Source organism: Oryzias latipes, chromosome 9, assembly GCF_002234675.1.
Source record: "Oryzias latipes chromosome 9, ASM223467v1".
NCBI classification, from domain to species: Eukaryota; Metazoa; Chordata; class Actinopteri; order Beloniformes; family Adrianichthyidae; genus Oryzias; species Oryzias latipes.
Window position 1 is genome coordinate 3,124,128 of NC_019867.2, and position 21,777 is coordinate 3,145,904.

The window sequence follows — 21,777 nt, forward strand, 5'->3', positions numbered from 1 at the left end:
TCCCCGACTTCAGCTGCGTCTTTATTTATTGAACAATCACCGCCTTTTCTTTCACCACTGAACAGCTTTACTGAGCGGGAAACCTTTACAAAAATGATAGTCCGGGAAGTTTTAGATTGAAAAAAGTTGCAAATCGTCCATGGAAATATAACAAAATCACAAACAGAACAAGTACAATAGAACAAGTGAACAGACCATAATGAAGGAGCAGCTTTTTCTAAATTAAAATAAAAATTAAATTTGTGTACCAGTCGGGTGAGTCTTAAAGATTCATGCTGATCAAAATCCGTGTTTTTAACATGTTTTTGTGGCATTTGTCTTACGATGGAGGACATGTATAATTTTGCATTTCTAAATGGTGAAAATCAAGAGCAGACAAACAAAATACAGTTTGAAAGAGATAATATTTGTGACATAGAAAATGTGTCACCAGCTCCCTGCTCTGCTCCATTCTGATGCATCCGCTTGCAGATGACTAGATCCGTTAACGTCTTTGTTGATTTGGGCTAAAAACAGTATAGTCATAATTAAAAGACCACCGCTTTGAAAATGGATCAAAAGATGATTGGAGTGGGACTTTAAATCTTTTTTTTTTCGAGCACCTCAGTAGATCTGGAAGTGAGCCGAGGTGGTTCCGTCTTTCCAGCAGCGTTGCGTCTCGATGACGTTGGCGCGGCACAGCGGACACGTTCTCTCCCGCTCGAACCACAAACCCAGGCACTCCTCACAGAACACGTGCTGCAGGAGGACACATTTCACGTGCGCGCTTCATTATCGGCACAAAGGAGCAGCCATGATGGCTAAAGTCAACAAACTCAGACTTCCTCTAAACATTTTTCTTTGCTAGAATTGAACAGTCTTCTGATGGAACCATGTTTGGCCCTCAGTTTTTGTGTGGGAACTAGGGGTGTGTATTGGCAAGAGTCTGGCGATACAATACGCATCCCGATACGCGCCCCATGATACGATACGTATCTCGATATTGTACCGGAACACCTTTTCTTTCTTTGAAAAAAAATATGACTTAGAAAAAACTCTACCTGAATTTTAATACGTCTTCCATATATAACCGTCTTCATAAATATATTTCAATACGTTTGTAATAAAATTGTCAAATTCAGTTTAATTAATTATCACAAGGCTAGGCACTGCAACTGTATCTTATATAGAAGTTGCTTTTACCCAATAAGAATCAGGGTGCTTTTATTTTGGTAACTTAAAACATAGAAAGGAAACGGTCAACATGGTTCTGATTTCCACAAAAAAAAATATTTCAGTATAAGAAAAAAAAAATGGAATGAATGTGCCTTAACCAATAAGGTTCTAAAAGTATGATTAAGTTAATAAAGTTCGGTTTATTTTCAATATTGCTTAATGTGCTTCTCCAGTACTTTTAAACAGTTAACGAGTCTGATTGGTGCTTAAAAACAAAAAGGGGGGAAAAACACAAATTGGTGCAGCAGCATGACAGGATGAAGGAGACGCTTTAATGAGGCGAAGATGCTTTGTTTACATCAGTCTGCTCTGCACCGCTGCAGCCACGCTTTCTCACACTAGTAACGCTCATCGCCATGATGTCAGCCTTTTTTCAGAGCGTTGCACACATCAGGCTGATCCATCAGGTCGCTAAACCAGAATCTATCGCTTGGAGGTTCTGCAGAACTTTGGCCCGTTTTGCTGATAGCATTTTGGTTGATGCTAGGTGCGTTAGCCTATTAGCCGCTGTGCAGCTGCAGTGCTTCACTCGTTCTTATCTGGGCCTCTAAAAAGCACTGCAAAACGCGTTTTTGTATGTTGCTGGCTGCTCAGAGAGACTCCGCCTGCTCTGCTGCCAACTAGCGGTTGAAGGGTGAAGTGGAAAACAAGAGTCAGACGCTGAAGGACGCTCAGAAATAATTACATTAATATTGTCCTGACACCATTTTGAAACGATGCAAGTATCGCAGAATGAACTATCGCGATTTATTGCCGAATCGATTTTTTCTCACACCCTTAGTGAGAACTATGTGAACGCATTCATCCACACACACACACCAGGGCTATGTCCAACTTTCCTCGCTATTATGAATTATAGCGCAGGACTATCTACTGCCCTGGATTTTAACAGTAAATCTATTTATTTATTTATTTATTTTAAACGCCAAACATGATCTCACCGATCTCCTGAAGTAAAAACCAACTAAATATGACCACTTTTTGAACAGCATTTATGAATTTGATGGTGAAAACTTGGACGATTTAAGTACAATTTTTTCAAATTATAAATTATAGTCCATAATTGCTAATCTAGTGAGCATCGATGCACACTAGTTTTTTTGCAGAGACCTTGGGGAAATTTCCAGGTCACTCGATTCAGGAATTGCTGATTCCGACTACCAGACAAAACGGCAAATGTCTTTTATGGCGCTCTGAGTAGTGAGGGAATTCGGGCACAACCCGAGGCTACAGATGAAGTTCACAGCCCTCCTGAGATAAACTCCTGAAGATTTCCCAACGATGAATGTCTCATCGTGACATAGTTTCATAATTTAACATAGTTTCTGACAAGAACAAATTACAAACTGACAACTGATGACAAAGGATGCATGTCAATTAGATAAATCTCAAAAACTTAAGCTGCTTGTTTTTTTTTTTTAAAACAGGAAATGTAATATTGAGCAATTTAAAGTCAAAACGTTTCTAACTTCTAAATTTCCTTCAAGTTAAAACAAAAGCAGTCAAATGTAGAAACGTTTTTCAGCTTTTCTAAATATAAAAAAATAAAATAGAGGCTGTTTATGCTTTAAAGTCTTTGACAGTAAAGGAAAATCCCTCAATCGGATGATTTCTCACCAACAGGGGGCGGTAAACTCCCCCAGTAAACTAATTCCTGCATGACCTTTGACCTCCTCACCTGACAGTGAAGAGCGATGGGGTCCCTGAAATCAGCCTGACAAATGGCGCAGACGTCACCCGCCTCGCTGCACTGCTGGCTGCCGGCTCTCGTTCCGTAGCTCTACGGGGAGGGGGGGGAGGAAAAAAGGTGAGCTTGACCTCATGTGACCCCGGCTCAAACGTGTTCCCGAACGTGTCGAGGGTCTTCGTGGCGTCTGAATCTGACCTGGGAGCTGCAGAGAATGACCACGGCCTTCCGAATCGCAGATATGCGTCCGCAGATGTCAAAGGACTGCAAACGGGGAAAGAAAAGGTGCAATGACATCAGCTGCAGGCAGGAATGACCCATGCCAAAACAAAACCTCTCCGTATATGGCCCGACTCCAGAGGACACTTTTATCACCCCTCCCTCACACTCACGGGAAACCCCCCTCCATACCGATTCTGCTGAATAAGCCGATCTGATGCAACGGCTGCTTCAAACGCCGGAAGAGTCAGCGTGCAGACACAAACTGAATGACAGATCCAGCTTCGCTGTCAAAATAGTTTTGCATCATCCTGCATAAAATTCCACTCATCTTAGTCACTGAATCTCCTTTAGGAACTCTGATGAATTTTAGCCCGCCTCCTCCAAGAAACCAAAATCCCATTGATGTCAATGGAGAAATAAACAGCTATTCCTCAGTCATTCTATTTGTCAGAAGCTCTGTTGCCTTTTTCTTAAAATGTTCTTTATAATCCTTTTTCTTTTTCATGATATTTTTTCTGTGTTTTAAGTCATAAACTGGCCAATCAGACGCCTCAGTGAAAGGAAGCGGTGTTAACTGGCCCCCACGTCCAACATTCAAAACGTTTGATTAAACGATTTCCTGTAGACCACTTCTAAGTGGTAGGGGGATGAACGTCCAACAAACTCAATCCTGATTGGCGAGAGTGGTTGCTATAGAAACATCAACTCAGACTGACTTGGACCAATCGCTACCTATTGAAGTCATCTGGCTCCAACATGGAAACGTCCGTATCAAACGAAAATGATGATTCAAATGACTTCATTTGTCGGAGATGGAAGTCATTTCCTTTGGGTCACGCCACTCTGACTCGGTCCAGTTCTCAGATACACTCAATGGTTGGGACTCAGAGGACGACGGAGTATTAGAGCCAAAATAAAAGTAAAAAAAAGTTGTAGCTAAGGGGATAAAGTATTTATGAGGAAAAAGTCGAACTTTATGAGAAGGAAGTCGTAAATTAGTAATTTTATGAGAATAAAGGTGTAAATTTATGAGGAATAAGTCGAAAATGTACAGGAATAGTCTTTAATTTATGATGGAAAAAATAGTAATTATATATTAATAAAGTATTACATTTATAAGGAAAAATCCATAACTATACAAGAATAAAGTCGTACATTTATGAGGAAAAGTCGTTATTATATGAAAATAAAGTCGTAAATTTGAGTAAATAGTCGTAACTTTACGTGAATAAAGTCGAAAATTTATAAGGAAAAGTCGTTATTTTAAGAGAAAGTCGTAAATTTATGAGGAAAAACTATATTTATCAAAAATATAGTTTGTTGTGTAAACTTCCTTCCACAATAACCCTTGTGCTATCTTAGATGACCCCACCCTTACATTGACGTGTTCTCCCTACCAAGAAAAAGGTGGATAAAGGTGGAAAGATTTCATGTAATCCATGGACACCAGTGAAGATCACAAATCATTGAAGAAAAAAGGTTCAGAGCACTGTCTAGTGGGTCTAGATGACCCAACTCCCAATGGTAAAGTGACTAGGATAGCACAAGGGTTAATGGACTTCCGGGCGCTGTCAGGTAAACGCTAACGTGGATGACCGAGGACCATTGATGATGTCATCGAGTGGGACTGGCGTCTGAATTAGAAGACATCCCTCTCCGTTTGGAGGGCTAAATGTAGGGGGGGGGGGCTTAGGGGTTGGGGAAGAATTCAGATTGGGCCTCCTATACTGAAGCTTTGGTTATTTTTTTTTGTTGTTTCTGTTTTTGCTTCGTATACAGACTTTTGTCTCATAAATTTATGACTTTATTCTCATTAAAATTCTCAATTTATAACTTTATCATCATAAAATATAAACTCTCACTCAAAATTCTACAAGTTCATTCTCATCAAATTTTTCCTAATTATTTAACGACTTTCGTCTCGTCAAATTATGAATCTTTTCTCATGATTGTACTGCTTTATTCTGGTAAATGTTTTTTTTTTTATAGTGGCCCTAGTACTCCATAGTTTCATTTTATTCCAACTCCTGTAAGGAACTTCTGCGGTTCATAAATATAACTTTTATAAATAAATAAACACAGACTTTTAAAGCTTCAACTAACATCTTAATGAAACACAACTGACTGATTTGACAAAAAAAAGGAATGAAAATATTTTTGCAAAGCTTTCATCTTGTAGCAAACTCTGCTTTTCTTTGTGATAATTATTTGTGTAGATTTGGGTTAAAGTAGGATATTGAAGGTTGTGAAATGTGTTTCTCTGTGGGTCTGGGTACCTTGCAGAGGCTGTAGATGATGATGAGGGAGGCCCCCAGGAAGTAGCCGTTGGAGGGGTCTTCTCCCATGATGTACTTGTACCACAGCTGGATGGGCACCAGGGCTCGAAACAGCTGGCTCAGCTCCTCGATCAGCAGGTAGAACTTACCCTGGGAGAACGGGCATTAAAAAAACGTATTAACAAACCCAACAGCTGAGGCGCTTTTCAGCAAAAACACAGATTCAATCTTAAGCGAGAAGCAAATAAACTCCCAAAGTCGTAATGTGCGTTTTTTGAAAAACAAGATGGTTTCTGGTGCTTGGGGGCCACTTTTCTATGTCGTCGAAAAGCAGAGAGGTATAAAAAGCTTAGGAGGGCTGGCCTCCAGCGTGAGTGTGGCCGCCGTCCAGACCTCGGCAGCTCAGGCGACTTCGCCTCACTGCGAGGGGAAACTGGCAGCGGCTCCTTCCACCTGCTACCCAGCGCCCACCACATAACCCGGCACGATGGGGGCCCGGGACTCACCCTCCGTAATCACACAGAAGAAAATTGTCTGCGGCCCCCGCGGCTACAGAGTGCGAGATGTGAATTGGGGACAGTTACAAAAATGGAGGCAAATAAGGCAAACTTGACTCCCCGATGGCCCCCGTGGCTTCCCAGCTCGCGTAATGACTTCACGGATGGCAGCAGACAAAGATGGATGACTGTGGGTAAAGAGGCAAACGCGGCCGAGCTGGTAGGGGAGGAAGACGTCGGCTAACTGCTAATTCATCTTCCTTATTGTTCCCTCTTCTTTGCATCCCACTGTGGCCATCACTCCCACGCAGAAACTGTCAAATTTAAAGTTTGGACTGGAGCCAGTGGGTTTGAGCGGCTCCACTGAAGGCTGCATCTGAACAGGTTCCTGCTCGTTTTCAGCATTTATTACCGTCTTCAAACGAATCATTATCTATTTCATTAATCAACTGAAGTGCAAAGCATCAAATATTTGGCTCAACTGGTTTTGCTGTTCTCATAACGTCTGGCGTTTTTCATGTTCTCAAGTATTTTTATTACCAAGGTTGCACATGAAAAAATGCCCATTAGATTGATTTTTACAAATATTGACAATTTACATCAGGTATTCCTTTTTTGAAAATGGATTTATGCAAATTTTCTTTGTTTAAAATTTCCATACATTTCTTACATTCTGGTTTACTTTGAACCATTTTTTCCGTAACGTTGCAAGATTGAAGAAAGCGTCTCATTATTTTGTGCCGCCGCCGGCATCTCTGGCATTAAAAGGGTAATTGAGCCAGATTACTAAAAAGACGAATCACAGAGTCCAAACAAAATAGGTTCAAACGGACTCTACAGAAGCCCAACTGGGCCAAACCATTTCACTCACACCACCCACCAGCTAATTGACAAAAAAATACAAATGCACAATTGATTCACAGCCGATAAGCTTATTTATCAGCAAAAAATATTCTGGAATTATAACATTAAAATGTAATAGAAAAGCTTCTTTTTTCCTCCAAAAAGGTGAAAGTAATTGATTTAAAAATCAATTATTATATTTGATGAATCCATAGTTTCTAATTTTTTGAGCACAGATTGATCAAGATGTAATACAGGAAACCGCCGACGGCTCTGATTGTGTCAATCGTTTGTGTGTCACTGGATGAAAACGCACAACTCATCACATGTTCCATTAACCATCAAATCCTGCGGATGTGTGTGTGTGTGTGTGTGCAGCATGCGGGAAACACTCCAGCTCCACGGAGGGATGACCTCACCCTATCAAACCGCCCCCCCAGGGGCAAATGAGCTCAGTTGCTTGCGGAGACAGTTCTGACAGAGCTTTGTTGATCAGTGGAAATTTCTATCCCCCTGCCCTCCGTCCACACACAGGAGCGGTGCTCTGCTGCTGTACGGAAACACAAATCTGTGTGTGCGTTTGGGTGTGTGTGTGTGTACGGTCATATTTTGATGCCTCAGGTGAGAACACTTCCCACACACCTGCGCAGCATCATTTAAAACCTTATGAATACAGAACAGCTTCACACTGTGACCCTTCAGCACTTCTTCACTCAGTGAAGAGTTTCATCCCTTTTGAACATTTACCTTTTTTATTTATTTTATTTTCCCCCCAAAACCAGATTTCAGAACTCAACTTTGTGAACCAGAGAGAGATTCAAGGGATGTTCAAGAGCTCCGGAGTTCTTTCAGGCTTCTTACTGTCAGCATTATTTTTTACATGTTATTCCCACAAAAAGGGTTGAAATTGTTTTCTTCACGCCTGTATGACATGAAATCCAGTTAAAAACAGTCGTAGGGAATGTAACAGAGGAGGCTAAAGGTTAAGAGCACCACTTCAAAATCCATCCATTTATTATCTTTGTGGCTAAAATTGCCATCAGCGCCGTTGTATGGCAGGCCGCCTCCTTTGGAGCCGCCCACTAAGCGGCTGCTACACGCACACCCCCTCTGCCCCTCCCACCCCGGTCAGAGCTACACTATTCAAAAAAAGAAAGACAAAAGGCAACTTTAATTTCAGTTTTGTCACCATTGAATTCTTTGTTTTGGGTCGTCTGGGGATGACAAACCGATCCATGTAAGTTTTAGAAAAAATCGGCAAAAGTAAACGTTTGGATTTCCTTGGCAACAGGGGGTTTTCTTAGCCACGCCCACTTTCCTAATATGTTCACATCATGTGTCATATCAGCTTCAGCTCAGCGATTCATGTTCTATATTTTCACAATGTTACAGTAATTCAGGCCATCAGACAATACGACACAGTATTAAGGTAACATACTGTGTAGACACACGGTGTATTTCATTTGTTGTTTGTATTTTAATTTTAATTAATTTACTTTGTCCTGTAAATTTTGTAAAGATTGTCAAAAGTGGGAAAATTGTCTGATTTCACACTTTAATGGCCATCATACGGTGGCTGACAGGGCTCACACTACATACAAAAAGAAACAACACAACGGCACTACCCGCAACACAACGACATAAACCGCAGCACAACGGAAATGACGGAAGAAGAGGAAATGAGGACTTTATTTTCCTACCGGCGGAAAAAAAAAATTCAGTTTAAAACGAATCGTATGACGGAGTTTTACGGCCACCAAAAAAAGAAAATTTAAACAAAAAAGTAAAATTACGAGATTTTAAGAAGTAAATTTACGAGAAAAAAACTCGTAATTTTACGAGATTAAAGTGGAGGTGAGCATACAGAGCAGCAAGTGAACGCAGCAGCAGAGCAGACCCACTAAATCTAGTAGATTAGGTGAGCTGAATGTTTTAAGTCGTAAATTAGTAAGTTTACTAGTTTTTATCTTGTAAATTTACATGAAAAAGATTTAAATTAATGAGTCAGCGTGCATTTATTAACAAATAAATGTAAATTAACAAGATTTCTTTCTCGTAAATTTACGACTTAAAAGTCCCCCCCTTACATTGACGTGTTCTCCCTACCATGATAAAGGTGGATAAAGGTGGAAAGATTTCATGTAATCCATGGAAACCAGTGAAGATCACAAATCATTGAAGAAAAAAGGTTCAGAGCACTGTCTAGTGGGTCTAGATGACCCAACTCCCAACGTTAAAGTGCCTAGGATAGCACAAGGGTTAACAAAAAAGAAAGAAAAAGAGCGTTAGATGCGGTTGTCACTATGGAGAGCTGGGTAAATTTATAATTTTAGACAAACGTATATTTTTAAGAAGTTACATTATCTAGTAAGAAAACACCCTAATCTAGTCCAAATATCACGTAGCTTTCAGGAGCGCCGAATAGTTTGAAACTGATTTTTTTTTTCCCGCCGGTAGGAAAAAAAAGTCCTCATTTTCTCTTCTTCCGTCATTTCCGTTGCGCTGTGGTTTGTGTCGTTGTGATGAGGGTATTGTCTCTGTGCTTCGGGTAATACCGTTGCCTTGTTTCTTTTGTATGCAGTGTGAGCCCTGTTGGCCACAGTACCATCCCATAATAATTTCAAAACTTCCTTTGGATATCTCTGACGTGTGTTTTGGTTTCGTTAGTGGATTTTGACTTTCTTTTAGGCCATAAGAGATTTGGTTTCTCCCACCTTTTTTTTGGGGGGGGGGTGTTCGTTCACTATGAAAAACAATTCATTTTCAGCTGGTACTGGGTGCGTGCACATTTTGGTTAGTATATGGCGGGGGAAAAGCCCAGGACGAAAGACGAATACTGCGAACAACCTGGTCTTTCAGTCCAGGACGGCTGCAGGGCAGAATGGCGTCATACATGAAGATTCGTACACGGAAAGTGGGAGTTTTAGTGGGCGTCTTTGAATCTTGGTTCACACAAAGACCACAGGATTTTCTCACCCTGGATTTGAAGGGCAGCGCAATCTTGGGCAGGAAAAGGACGAAGCACTTCAGGCCGATGGTGACATATTTGAGGATGAAGTCGGTGATTCCCACGGCCCAGATCAGGTCGAAGAAGTCAAAGCTGCTGAGGTTGGGCTTGGCAAATATGAGGCTGAAAGAAGAAGCAACACCCATGTCAACTGAGAGCAAAGAGATGCTTTCTATCAGGTTTTTTTGGTGAGAAAAGCTGATTCTAGAAGATCTCAACGATGAACCTGCTATGTTAAGGTAGAAGTTTTTATTTTAAAGGCTGAGTTGCACATTTTTTCATGATACATGCGTTCTTCTGTTTGTCATTTGTCGATGTGCGCAGATCTACGTCGAGGGTTTCGGCCGGCGGTTTAAGTTCAATCATGTTTTACGTAGTTTGAGGCATTCCACGTCTGTACAACGGACTTTTCACGCATGAACCACCAACGTATAACTTTTATTTCACGTACGCGGCGCACACATCACAGTAAAATTATGTTATGTTGATTTACGTGTTCTTTGCGTGGTCCATTCGTGATCCATCTGTGAGCATTTCTTTGACATTACGTTTGTAGAAATCTGTTTTCACGTTGACATTGAAGGTTTTTTTATAGTACATTTTGACTAATTGTATCGACCCGTGAGTGATTTATGAAAGCAGCAAAAGGGACAAATATCCAAGAGGGGGGAATACTTTAGCAAGGCACCGTAACTTCACGTATGACCAATTTTCATGCGTACAATATGCGTAAAATGTGCGTGGTGGCTGATTGACACGTCATTTCTGGATCTGTGATGTATGCTGGCAGCAGAATGTCATCTTCAGGAGACATTACGTAGATTGGTACATCCCCTAATCCCTTTAACCCGAACCATGAGCTGCGGTTCTATGTGCAAAATATCTATGATCGGACCAAAGATCGGGTTTGAATTGAACTGTGTACATGGGTCCAGAAAAACTCGATCCGATTATAACAAACGTTTACTTACGCCGCACTTTTGGTCGGGACAAATCATTTTGACGTGCGCAGAACATAAAATACAGGAAACGACCATAGAAGAAGAAACAGCGATTTCTGTTGTAGACCAACATGCTGCAGCACAGAGCGAGATGATCTTCTAGATGATCTTCTTTTATTATTATTATGATTATTATTCAGTGTCTGTTCACGCATGATTTTCTAAAATTGATTTTTCCGTGATTTTTGATTTCCATGATTTTCCGTGTGCTTTATTCTTGGTCCCAAAGGGGGATTTAGTGACTGCGGGCCGTACGTTGACTCAGACTGCACTCCATCCCCCCCAAACATTTTATCTATGAATGTGGTCATAACTTAAAGGAAAGTTCAACTAAAAAAAAGGATTTCCAAAAGCATAGAAAAAGAATAAACTAAACATTTTTTGTGTCAATGTAATAATATTGGATGAAATGTAAGCAGCATGGAACACAGTTGGATAATGCAAAGTAACAGCTGGAAACCAAAAAATACTCACAGAACATGATCAGACAAGAACGGTAACACTCCCTAAAAAACAAAAACAAAATGGAAGCAAAAATAAAAAAACAGGTAGCACAGAATGAGATGAATAGAATGAAAAACAAACCCAGGAAATGGCGAGTGAAGGCACAAAGATTTGAAAAACGCCGCCTGCTTCACCTGTTCTGTAGCTCCTCCTCACTGAAGGTGTAGAAGACGTAGACGACGTTTCCTCCCAGGAAAACAACCAGCCACAAGGACACGAGGACAGAACGGTCCTCCTGAGGACAAAAAAACAGAAAGCTGGCATTTTCAGAAGAATCCACACAAGAAAAGTCTTACGGTGGAATCTGAATTGAAGCGAGGCTTTTAAAAGCATCAAATGTGGATCTGTTTTATGTTCTAACATGTTCATCTTCATTTAGTCTTGATTTAATCATATGATTCTACAAGCAGTAGAGTTTCTGAGATGTTGACTTAGATAATAAAGACTTGATGAATCAAATATTGTGTCAAAAAGAATAGAAACTGATGGAGATATCATTAAGAGAACCTTCAAGTCCAGAAAACGGTCTCAAGTGCAACATGAAACTAAGCGGAAAAAACGGAGTTCTGGGTTCACATTTGAAGACTAGCAGACATGATTTGTACCCGCAGAGATACTTGGTGCCGTAAAGTGGAATTGGCGTAGGCGAAGGTGCTGGCCATCCCCAAACACACAGCGATCCCTGCAGAAACAGATGAAGCCCCACAGAGTAGAAGTTTGGGCTGAAAACGAGGCTAAGATGATGACGGGAAAATGCTAGAAGTCTGGTTGGTACCCAGTTCGTGCTGAAAGCAGACTTTAGCCAGCAGAATCAGGATGAAGGGAAAGCCCCGCTGCAGCCAGGTCACCACCGCCTTTAGCTCGGACAAAGCCGGGGCCGGGGTGGACGGCTCGTCTTGGGCGTCCTCCCTGGAGCCGTGCCTCTCTGACCCGGCCGCAGAGGTGGCCTGCTGCAGCAGAGAGGAGGTCCTGTGCTGCAGGGGCTGGTGGTGGAAGTGGTGGTGGTGGTGGTGCGGAGGCCGAGGAAGGAAAGCTCCGCCCTCCGTGCGATGGGGACCCCCCTCCTCTCTGGAAGCAGCAGTCATCTGGATGAAAACTTCAGGGGGGGAGCCCAGAACCAAGCCCGCCGCCTGGAGCTGGGCGGAGGAGACAGAGCTGGGGGGGACGCCCACCAGGCCGGAGAACATCTGCTGCGAAGACGCGGACGAGTCGGGCTTCAGGCAGTCTAACACACCACCCTCATCCAGGCTGCTCTCAGACCCCACAGTTTGACTTCGGCTCCTGAGTGGAAAAACCTAGAGGTTAACACTTAAAAATACATGTAAACTCATTTAAGGTCCACTAGCTTACAGCCCCTCAACCTAACATTAATGGTACACTGAAAAAGCTGAGCAATGTTGGAGCTATCCAGCCGTACACTTTTGAGCCAGAGACATAAACGGATTTATTTGTCTGCAAATGGACGCATGAAAATGGGGCGGAGCTTATGGCGTATTTTCTACGTCACAAATGTGATTTTTTTTTTCATAGATTTTTTCATCTCCTACCAATTCACAACGGTTTAAAAAAGACATCTACAGAAATTTCATTTTAAGCCTAATTTGTCTAATATATGTTCTCCATCATCAGAAAAATCCCCCCCCCCCCCACACACCCACACACACAGATGTATATAGGGGGCGACAGTGGCTCAGGTGGTTGAGCGGGTCGTCCAATGACCGAAGGGTTGGCGGTTCGATCCCCGCTACCACCAGCCAAATGTCGTTGTGTCCTTGGGCAAGACACTTCACCCTCCCTGCCTCCAGTGTGGCTACACTAGTGTGTGAATGTGCATGAATGATCCCGGTGATGGTCAGAGGGGCCGTAGGCGTGAAATGGCAGCCACGCCTCTGTCAGTCTGCCCCAGGGCTGCTGTGGCTACAACCGTAGCTTACCATCACCAAGTATGAATGAGGAGTGAATGAATAATGGACACAATGTAAGCGCTTTGAGCGTTTGGAAAAGTGCAGAAAAATCAAATCCATTATTATTATTATATATTCTAAACACATTCAGCAAGCTCATTCTGCATTAGTGGATGTGGTTTAAACAAGTGCTCTCTTCTATTTCTGGTCTTCTGATTTATATATAAGTATATATGTATAGAACATAAAATATGTGCCTCTGTGCATAAAATGCACTAATGTTTCTGCGTAAAGCTGTAACACTGAAAAAAGAAGCCGAGTAAATTTGGTTCCTCATTAAAATGTCCAGCATCAGGTTAAAATAATCAAAAAGTGGAGATTCCAAGTACCCAGCAGGCTTTGAACGCAACACTGGTATTTGTTTAATTGACGTTTTCGGACGCAAACAGGAAAAGTGACTCACAAAGAAAGATATCAAAAATGATCAACAGAGTCATTTTGTGGAGGGCACGTGTCTCATAAATGAATGACAAAGCGTCATAAACCGCAGAGATGTGGACCGAACCTTTCAGTGGGCATCCCATCGGTGTTGCTGCTGTGTCTCCTCTGCATGGCATCAGTGCATGGCTCAATCTGCAAAAGCAGCATCCACCTGTTCACTCACACACTGTCCCCTTTTCCTTTAACCCCTTAAACAACCTATCTTCTTTTTTGTTTCAGTACAACTCCTCAGCTCTAGTCATATTTAGGAGGAGAATGGTCGATCTTCCTGCGGTGAAGCCGCAAAGGAAAACACTTCCTGTATGACGTCAGTCAAGATGGAATCCACCAATCAGAGTCCTCCCTCTTGGCTAACTACTTCCGTGTCTCAGTGTCAGTGTTGTTGATGCTGGAAGCGCGGCTCCGCTGGAACTAACGTCCCCTTTGCTTCTTCCTAGAAATTATCAGAGATCCGTTTTTGCTGGAGATGAAATAGCACCGTTTTCAGCTTAATTTTAATAGCACATTGGATCGGTTTGGTCCCGAAAAGCTAATGCTAACACAAGGCTAGCTAAACTGTCAACAAAACGTGCACGTGACTACAGCAGCTGGAGAAGGTTCAATCGTTCCTCGAAAGCGCAGCATGGGTTAGTTCGTTTCTATTTTTGGTTGCAGTCGCTTCTGTTTGTAAAAGACTTTGGACCAGAACAACAGATATTGGAAATTAGCTTCTCATGCTAGCTGCCTCCAGCTCGAGACTTGTTTTTTTTTCTCCATTTTTTTTTTTTTTTTTTGTAGTTACAGTTAGGGGGAAACTGGAGACTGTCCGCTCAGGAGGTTTGGTGTTTCTGGAGGTTTGAGGCTCCTTGTTCGTGAAAGCGATGCCATGATGATGGTGTTACGGAGGTTACTGAGGAAGCGCTGGGTGCTGGGGGTCGTCTTTGGGCTTTCTCTCATCTACTTCCTCACCAGCACGCTCAAACAGGTACACCAGCACACCTGAGCACGGCTTTCTTCTTCTCATCAGTATTAAAAGAAAAAGCCTCATTTGTTCTTCCACCCCAGCTATTGGTTAAAGAATAATTCAAGCCAATAATCCATTTTTATTACAATAAACTCCTTTAGTTTCTGTCCGTTTTTCACGGTTTAAACACAAATTCCAGCGTTTAGGAATCATAGTAAAAGGATGTACAAGTCAGAAACATGAAAAATGATTTTCACTAAAATCAAACCAATCAAAATTCTGTGAGACAAACTTTTTATTTTTTATAAAAAAAAAAAATAATGCAGAAAAGGCAAACTAGTTTTAGGCAAACTAGAATTGCCGTAAAAGTGGTTTGTTGTAAGAATGTTTATGTTTTCAAAGCAATAAAGTAAAAACCTGTTCTTAGCAAAGAGGAAATCTGAAGTACATAAACAGCCAATTCTCTGTTTTTCTGTGTTGGATTGCAAATACAATTTAGTGAAGGCGATAAATCAGCTGATCAGGGTCATGCTTTAGTAGTTTTGTCTCTAAAAAGGTTCAAAATCCACGTAAGGATTAGTCATTTAAAAAACACCCAGAAACAAAATAAATAAAATGCTGTTCAGCTGTTTTCCATACAGACGACTGGAGTAAATATGACAGGAAACAAACAATCAAGGAAGCCCTTTGCATTTCATTACACGTTTGTGGCTGATTGTACATTGAAACGATGTGTGGGCAGTTGTGCTGAAATCCTTTATCGTCAAGCCAACGTGTGGACAGCAAACGTCAGATGACCAAGTCTCACAGAGGAGGTCAAAGCAGGAACACACGCCGCCGTGACCAAATACCCGTTTAATAAATAGGTTCTCTTAAGTAGTAGAAGATTCAGCTTTAGCGCCTGGAAGCAGAATAACCAAGTTCTAGTGAAAAGCTGATGGGAAATGGCTGTAAATGTACGTATACTCCAATTCAATTTTATTTGTATAGCCAACATTCACAACAACAGTCGTCTCGATCGGTAATTGGTATCGGTAATTGATAAAGTAAAACATAGAATCAAAAGGATCATAAATACATATAATTCAATAGGAAAATACTGAATAGAACTAACAAACTGACTAAGCTAAACTGGCATCCCTGCCCTTAGACCCGGTAAGGAAAAACTCCTAAAAAAAAAAAAAAAGGATTCCGGAAAAAAAGAAGAAACCATCAGCAGGTAAAGGCTGGTGGTCTTCAGTTCAGTCATCTATGAAGTGAAATTGATGTCTCAGCTGCATTGAGGCTCTTTTAAAAAAGCTTTCTTTGTGTTACAAATGTTAATTATTTAAGCAACAAAACAAAAAAACATGAATGGACTGTTTTCCCTACATCTTCACCTTTTTTGAAAGAGATTAAGAAAACAAGACAAATACATGTTTAGTTACTTTTATTTTATTCATAAAACTGAATAAATAACTACAAATATGTATTTTTTTCCTCAGATTTAAAGACAAAATTTGGCTCTAGATGTTGTATGAGAAATAAATTACTCCTTAAACGTAAACATGATTAATTTTCTCGATAAATACATCTAAAACAAAAAAAATCCTAAATTGAGAAAAAAGGCGGATTCTCTTCAGCATTCAGCAGGGAATCCACCTCAGTTGCTCTAGTGTTTTTTTTAATATGTCCCCTTTGACCGTATTTCCTTGATTTCCTTAGGAGGAGCGGACGATACGGGATCGCACACTCCTGCAGGTTCGAGACCCGGATCACCGTATTCCCTGGAAAGTCCGGTTCAATCTGGGCAACAGCAGCCGGCAGATGACCCAGTGCAGAAACTCCATCCAGGGCAAGTCTCTGCTGACAGACGAGCTGGGTGAGTGGAGAGAGAGTCGGCGCTTCGCGGGCGACCAGCGCCACCCTTTTGTCCTCATCCCTGTGAACGTCCCAACAGGTTACGTGTGCGAGAGGAAGGACCTGCTGGTTAACGGCTGCTGCAACGTCAACGCGCCCAACAGCAGGCAGCACATCTGTAAGAGCTGCCTGGCCAACGGCTGCTGCAGCATCTATGAGTACTGCGTGTCCTGCTGCCTGCAGCCAGATAAGGTCAGCTGTCGCTTCACCCAAGCAGCACATTCTAACATCGCAACGCAACAATTCTAAGGACTGATTTTGCTTCTCGTACACAGCAGTGGTCGCTAGGAAAATCTGATTCCTTTCTGCGTTTCCTATGTGGTAATTTTCTTATCTGTGCGCCCTGGTGTAGCAACTTCTCCTCGAGCGCTTCCTGAATCGTGCAGCCGAAGGTTTCCAGAACCTCTTCACTGCCGTGGAGGATCATTTCGAGTTGTGCCTGGCCAAGTGTAGGACGTCTTCCCAAGTACGTCCTCATAGACACCAGGAAAATCTCCTTTAAACCTCCTACAATCATAAAGTAAAACACAAAACAGAGAGCTTTATTGTTTCACTTAAGTCAACTTTTTTCAAATTAGGATCAGCTAAAAGTGAATAAAAACCTAAAAAACAAAACAAACTCAAAAGTACATTTTATAAACTTAAAAGATGCATGTGATTCATGTCATTCATCATATTTTGGATTTGTTTTTTGTCAATTTAGCAGAAAAACTGTCAGATTTCAGATAAAAAAACTCCACAGAATCAAATTAACATTCATCATATTTTCTACTAACTCTTCTGACTTGGTTTCCATTTGTTCTTGGATGTTAAATTTTAAATCCCCTTTTTTCCCCCCAGAGCGTCCAGCACGAAAACACGTACCGAAACCCGCAGGCGAAGTTCTGCTACGGCGAGAGTCCTCCAGAGCTACTTCCTGTTTGACGCCGGCCCGGAGCAGCAGCTGCAAATGAAGCTCTTTCCTGGACAAATGTGCATCCATGTGAACGTAAACCCCAAAAGAGGAGAGACACTTTTGTGATTGATGACATTTTTTTATGTTTTACACTTCATAAGTGCATAGAACGCTTCGTAAATTCATCTGTGATGATCATCAAGTCTAAAGAACCGGCAGCTCACCAATCAGGATTTGCTTCACATTTAAGGTCACATCATGGGCTTGTGTGTGTTTCTTTTCCTTTCCGGACAGCGTGTCATCATTTTTTGTGTATGTGTTCCATGCGTATGAAATGACTATTTAATAAAAGCAGCTGTGAAACAAGTGCAGATTGTATTTCGTAGGGTTTATCCAAAGTATTTCGGAATAAAAAAAGCAAGCACCCGCTTTAAAAATGTCACACGCAGCCGACTGGTCAGAGCTGCATGTGACATGTTTAAAATAACACTTTTGTTTCCAAATGGCGGCCTGTTTTATCTCCATAGCAACTTTCATTTTTTTGGTTGACGAACTTGTTTTTTTTCAGAATCTGCAAGAGTAGATTTCTGGATTTCCTTAGCAATGGAGGTTTTTTTTTTTTTGGTTCATGCCCACATTTATAATACATTTATATCTTGTGTTGTATTGTTTTGTTAAACTTGTAAAAACATAGCAGTAGCAGGGGAACGCCACTATTGTGGGCTCGCCACGATAAACGCGTTCAAAATCTACAAACTTAAATTCCAACAGGCGAAGGATTGAAGGTTCTAAAAGTTTTTTTTTTGGGGGGGGGAAAGTCAAGAGTATGGCCTCTTCCTGAGGTCGAAGGTCAAAGCAACTTCAAAGCAACCAGGTGGCGTGCGCGAAATTTCAGAAAGATTGCTTGAACAAAAGTTTGTTTTTTCCCCCCATATTGGGGGCAACTGTGGTTTAGACGTGGAGCGGTCGACCTCTGATTGGAAGATCGCAGGCCCAATTGTCGGCGCCGGCGTTCGGCAGCAGAGCTGCTGTGTGTGAGAATAGGACCCTAAAGCTCTTCCAGCCTTCTAAGAAAGTAGTTTATGTTGTGGAAAAATGCAAAAAAAAAAAAAAAACATTCAATTTGATGTGATCATCCAATAATAGTCTTAAAACTTCATTTGGATACCCTTGACGTGTGCGTATTTTGCCCCGTAAGAGATTTTGGCTTTTTATTTATTTATTTTTTTTTTAAACCGTTCCACTCACTGATTTTTCTTTTTCTTCTGGGAGGATGTGTGTCGCTCTCCAGGCCAGAAATTCCTTTTCACCGGAATCTAGGCGGGTACAAGATTTGCTGCGTTTTTGAGTCTGCGGAAGGGGCAAAAAATTTTCTCTAAGCCATAGAAATAAAGAATTGTGAAAACAATCTGGACCTTGCCGTCTGGGAATGCTGTGGGACTTCAATTCAATCGTGGTTTAAAAAAATAAAATGTTAGTATACATATTTGCAGATAAGCTAGATAAGTGATGTCAATGAAAGTTAAAAAAAAAATAGTTTAATCACAGGACACATTTAGAAATTTAAGACTTATTTAAAAAGGTGAAAAAAAATCTGTATTTGCCCAAACTTTAGCTCTGCCTTCTTGTTTTATTTCATAGGGTGTGGGTGGGGGGGGGACCTGTCAGTCACATCCATCTGGCAGCAAATTTCTTTAAAGGTTCAACCCTGCAGCCTGCTCATGGAGGGGAGGGAACCGGTGGTCGGAGCAAAAACAATTAATCACGGTGAAGGCTGGAAAAACAAACTCTTGTAATTAGAAAATGCATTAAGAGGCTCTTCTCATCTGCATCCTTTGGCAACTTGATTAATTACAGTCACATGGGAGGATGTGGTCATCAAGTTTAATACAACAGAGACATTTATGGTTTTGCTTTGCAGCAGAAGGTTTCATACGTTTACAACCTTTGATGACTGATGCAACAAACCAGAATGCTATAGGCGGTCTAGCATAAAACTAAAACCATGATATGGCATTTGGGGATGACACTCTCTGGATTCAATTTGAATGATATTGCATGTAAATATTTTCTATATTCTAATCCACTTTACAGTCAGTAAGTATTGCTATAAAAGTTCACAGGCAGTCTAATGCTAGAGTAAAAAAGATTCAAATCTGTAAAGCCCTCAAAGTTGGAACCGCCTCTGCAGGAGGAACGGATTCACAGCAGATATTTACCTCCCAGTTCGTATTTTTGAAGTACTGCCCTTGGTGCCTTCTGCTTGATCCTACTTGGTTGCTGAACCTTTAAAACTTGGATCAGAAACTTCTTGTACAACCAGCCGGTGTAATCTTTGGCCGACGTCAGCAGAGCGTGTCCCCACTGTTTCCTCTCAAACAGGTACTTGGGCATCCCTGGCAGGGACGGTTTTGGGGAGCATTCCCCTCCAAGAACGTGCTTCAGACACAACCCAAGCAGCTCCACCCTCCGCGTCGTTTCTTGGAGTCGTCTCTTTAACAGGTTCCCGTTTCGGTACAACATTTTCTGCTGCTCTGAGATTGCCTCCAGGCCCTGAGCGACGACGGAGAGGCTGCACTGGACCTTTGGCCCATCCAGGACGGTGCTCTGGTGGACCTTCAGCTCAGGAAAGCCAGGAGACCAGGTGCCAAAGTGCTTTCCATTGACATCTTCCTACATCAGGTGACAAAACATCATTTCACTCATTAAATTTGGTTCTTCCAAGGAAATAGTTGCATTAAATTTTAGTCTCATGCAATTTAGCTGCTAAAAAAAATATACAATTGACTTCATTGTGGGATTATTTTGGAAATGTCTGCAAAGAAAACCCCAAAAAATAAAAACAAAGTTCAAATAGATGGAAATTACATTTACAACAAAGCTTTGCAAATATCACAATAGTGATAAAAATAATTTTGATACTTACAAAACTGGTCAAACAGGATTCAAGCTCCATGTTTGTAACGAGAATCAGTTCTTTAGGTCTGCACGCTGGCCCAGAAGCCCGTTTCTTCAGCCCCGATCCTGCAGCCGAGCCTTGGGTCAGAACCACCACCAAGGCACAAACCAGACTGAAACGACCTGCAAACGTCTTTACATTAGGTGTCAAGAAACGTGCTTTTTGCTAGAAAAAAAAAAAAAAAAGGCTTTTGGACTGTACCTGTGATGGAGTGCATGATCAAAGTCAAAGCAGGCAGAGTCTTACTGTCACGTCAGTCAGGAAGGATCATTTTTCTGTACGTGCACCTCAGCGAGGAGGCGTGGAAGATGGAAGATAACTTGGCCTACCACCATTTCAGCTATATCCTCTGAAGATGATGATGATGATGATGATGATCGGGTCATCAGGTTAACACCTTGCAACACATCCATGTCACCACCGCAACAGGAAACTCTGAGAATAACTTCTGTAGGGGAGGTTTCCTTTCTAAAAAAAATAAAAAACATTTCTTGAGAATTACTCATAATAATACTTCACACATCCAAAAAGAAAGTTTGTAGAAAGATTTCTAGTAAACGGCAGATATCAATCTGGTAGTTCAAAAAAAAAAAGTGTTCTAGTAGTACTTCCTGTGCAAACAGAACCAAAGTACATCTCTTCATATCAGTCGGTTTTCCTTTTCCTACCATTTCTAATGAATTTGGCAGCAGATTCATTTGGGTTGAACAGGAAGTTAGATAAAAAAAAAAAAAACAACCTATAAATTAAAAAAGATTAAAAAAAATTTTGTTAGGTGAAGCCAATACAAAAAAAAATCATGGGAATAGAAACAACCACACTGGAGATGAGCAAAAGTTTGATGCTGAATAAGATGGATCAAATTTTTTATTTTTAAAAAAAGGCGGCGGCTTTGGTGGAGGAATGTCCTCACACAAACTCACCTCTGAAGAACAACACCTGCTCCAATAAGTACAGGACAACCAGAATTCTTTTAGGATTTTATTTAATAATAAAAAAAATCAACAGATACATTATTTACTTGCAATTAACAAGACCTGACAAACTAAATATATTTTATGTCCGTGGACTCAGAAACCAAGGATGATTTGGTGAAGCCACATTGACAGAAGGTGCAGCGGCAGCAGAAGTAATGATGCAAACCTGTTTTCACTCCTCACTGATTGCACAAATGATTTACATCCAAGAAAAAAAAAACACCAGAGAAAATCAAGACCTTCTTTTCTTTTTCTCCATTCATTCATATTTCTAAACCAGTTTTCGAAGGTTCCCAAGTCATGACTTGGTCTGGGGGCTGCTTGCTGGGATGCAAGGGTGCTAACCACTGCACCAACATGCATACCCCCCCCCCCCCCAAAAAAAAATAAAATAAAAAGGTTTTTTTTATTCATTTTTATTGCAAAATCTTCACTTTTTTTTTTTTA

General features: G+C 41.2%; 3 protein-coding genes across 5 annotated transcripts; 1 reads left to right on the forward strand and 2 right to left on the reverse strand.

The window, feature by feature from the left end:
• Window positions 1-3: 3 nt before the first annotated feature.
• On the reverse strand, window positions 4-13,940 carry rnft2 (ring finger protein, transmembrane 2). The gene is made up of 9 exons (XM_004072064.4): window positions 13,722-13,940; window positions 12,028-12,533; window positions 11,858-11,934; window positions 11,387-11,487; window positions 9,717-9,870; window positions 5,401-5,550; window positions 3,101-3,166; window positions 2,894-2,995; window positions 4-738 (listed from the first exon to the last, which is right to left on the reverse strand). The coding sequence occupies exons 1-9, from the start codon at window positions 13,802-13,804 to the stop codon at window positions 604-606; spliced, it is 1,374 nt and encodes a 457-aa protein (XP_004072112.1). The 5' UTR covers window positions 13,805-13,940; the 3' UTR covers window positions 4-603.
• A 64-nt stretch (window positions 13,941-14,004) lies between these two features.
• On the forward strand, window positions 14,005-17,761 carry c9h12orf49 (chromosome 9 C12orf49 homolog). The gene is made up of 6 exons (XM_004072065.4): window positions 14,005-14,283; window positions 14,435-14,621; window positions 16,305-16,461; window positions 16,540-16,691; window positions 16,852-16,965; window positions 17,340-17,761. The coding sequence occupies exons 2-6, from the start codon at window positions 14,523-14,525 to the stop codon at window positions 17,421-17,423; spliced, it is 606 nt and encodes a 201-aa protein (XP_004072113.1). The 5' UTR covers window positions 14,005-14,283; window positions 14,435-14,522; the 3' UTR covers window positions 17,424-17,761.
• Window positions 17,762-18,004: 243 nt separating this feature from the next.
• Window positions 18,005-21,729, reverse strand: LOC101164315. 3 transcript variants are annotated; one of them, XM_004072066.4, is made up of 4 exons: window positions 21,277-21,729; window positions 20,555-20,821; window positions 20,321-20,475; window positions 18,005-20,067 (listed from the first exon to the last, which is right to left on the reverse strand). In XM_004072066.4, the coding sequence occupies exons 2-4, from the start codon at window positions 20,568-20,570 to the stop codon at window positions 19,597-19,599; spliced, it is 642 nt and encodes a 213-aa protein (XP_004072114.1). In that variant the 5' UTR covers window positions 20,571-20,821; window positions 21,277-21,729; the 3' UTR covers window positions 18,005-19,596. The 3 variants fall into 3 exon arrangements, with proteins under 3 accessions (XP_004072114.1, XP_020561353.1, XP_023813983.1); XM_020705694.2 differs by having other exon boundaries at window positions 20,555-21,729; XM_023958215.1 differs by having other exon boundaries at window positions 20,321-20,485; window positions 20,555-21,729.
• Window positions 21,730-21,777: the final 48 nt, after the last annotated feature.

Coding starts and splice junctions, on each gene's coding strand:
- rnft2 (XM_004072064.4), bottom strand. CDS start 13,804: ATGCTGCTTTTGCAGATTGAGCCATGCACTGATGCCATGCAGAGGAGA. Junction 11,935..12,027: donor CTGCTTTCAGCACGAACTGG/GTACCAACCAGA, acceptor CTGTTTCTGCAG/GGATCGCTGTGTGTTTGGGG. Junction 11,488..11,857: donor GGCACCAAGTATCTCTGCGG/GTACAAATCATG, acceptor TTTTGTCCTCAG/GAGGACCGTTCTGTCCTCGT.
- c9h12orf49 (XM_004072065.4), top strand. CDS start 14,523: ATGATGATGGTGTTACGGAGGTTACTGAGGAAGCGCTGGGTGCTGGGG. Junction 16,692..16,851: donor GCTGCCTGCAGCCAGATAAG/GTCAGCTGTCGC, acceptor GCCCTGGTGTAG/CAACTTCTCCTCGAGCGCTT. Junction 16,966..17,339: donor AGTGTAGGACGTCTTCCCAA/GTACGTCCTCAT, acceptor TTTTCCCCCCAG/AGCGTCCAGCACGAAAACAC.
- LOC101164315 (XM_004072066.4), bottom strand. Junction 20,068..20,320: donor AATCCTGTTTGACCAGTTTT/GTAAGTATCAAA, acceptor CACCTGATGTAG/GAAGATGTCAATGGAAAGCA.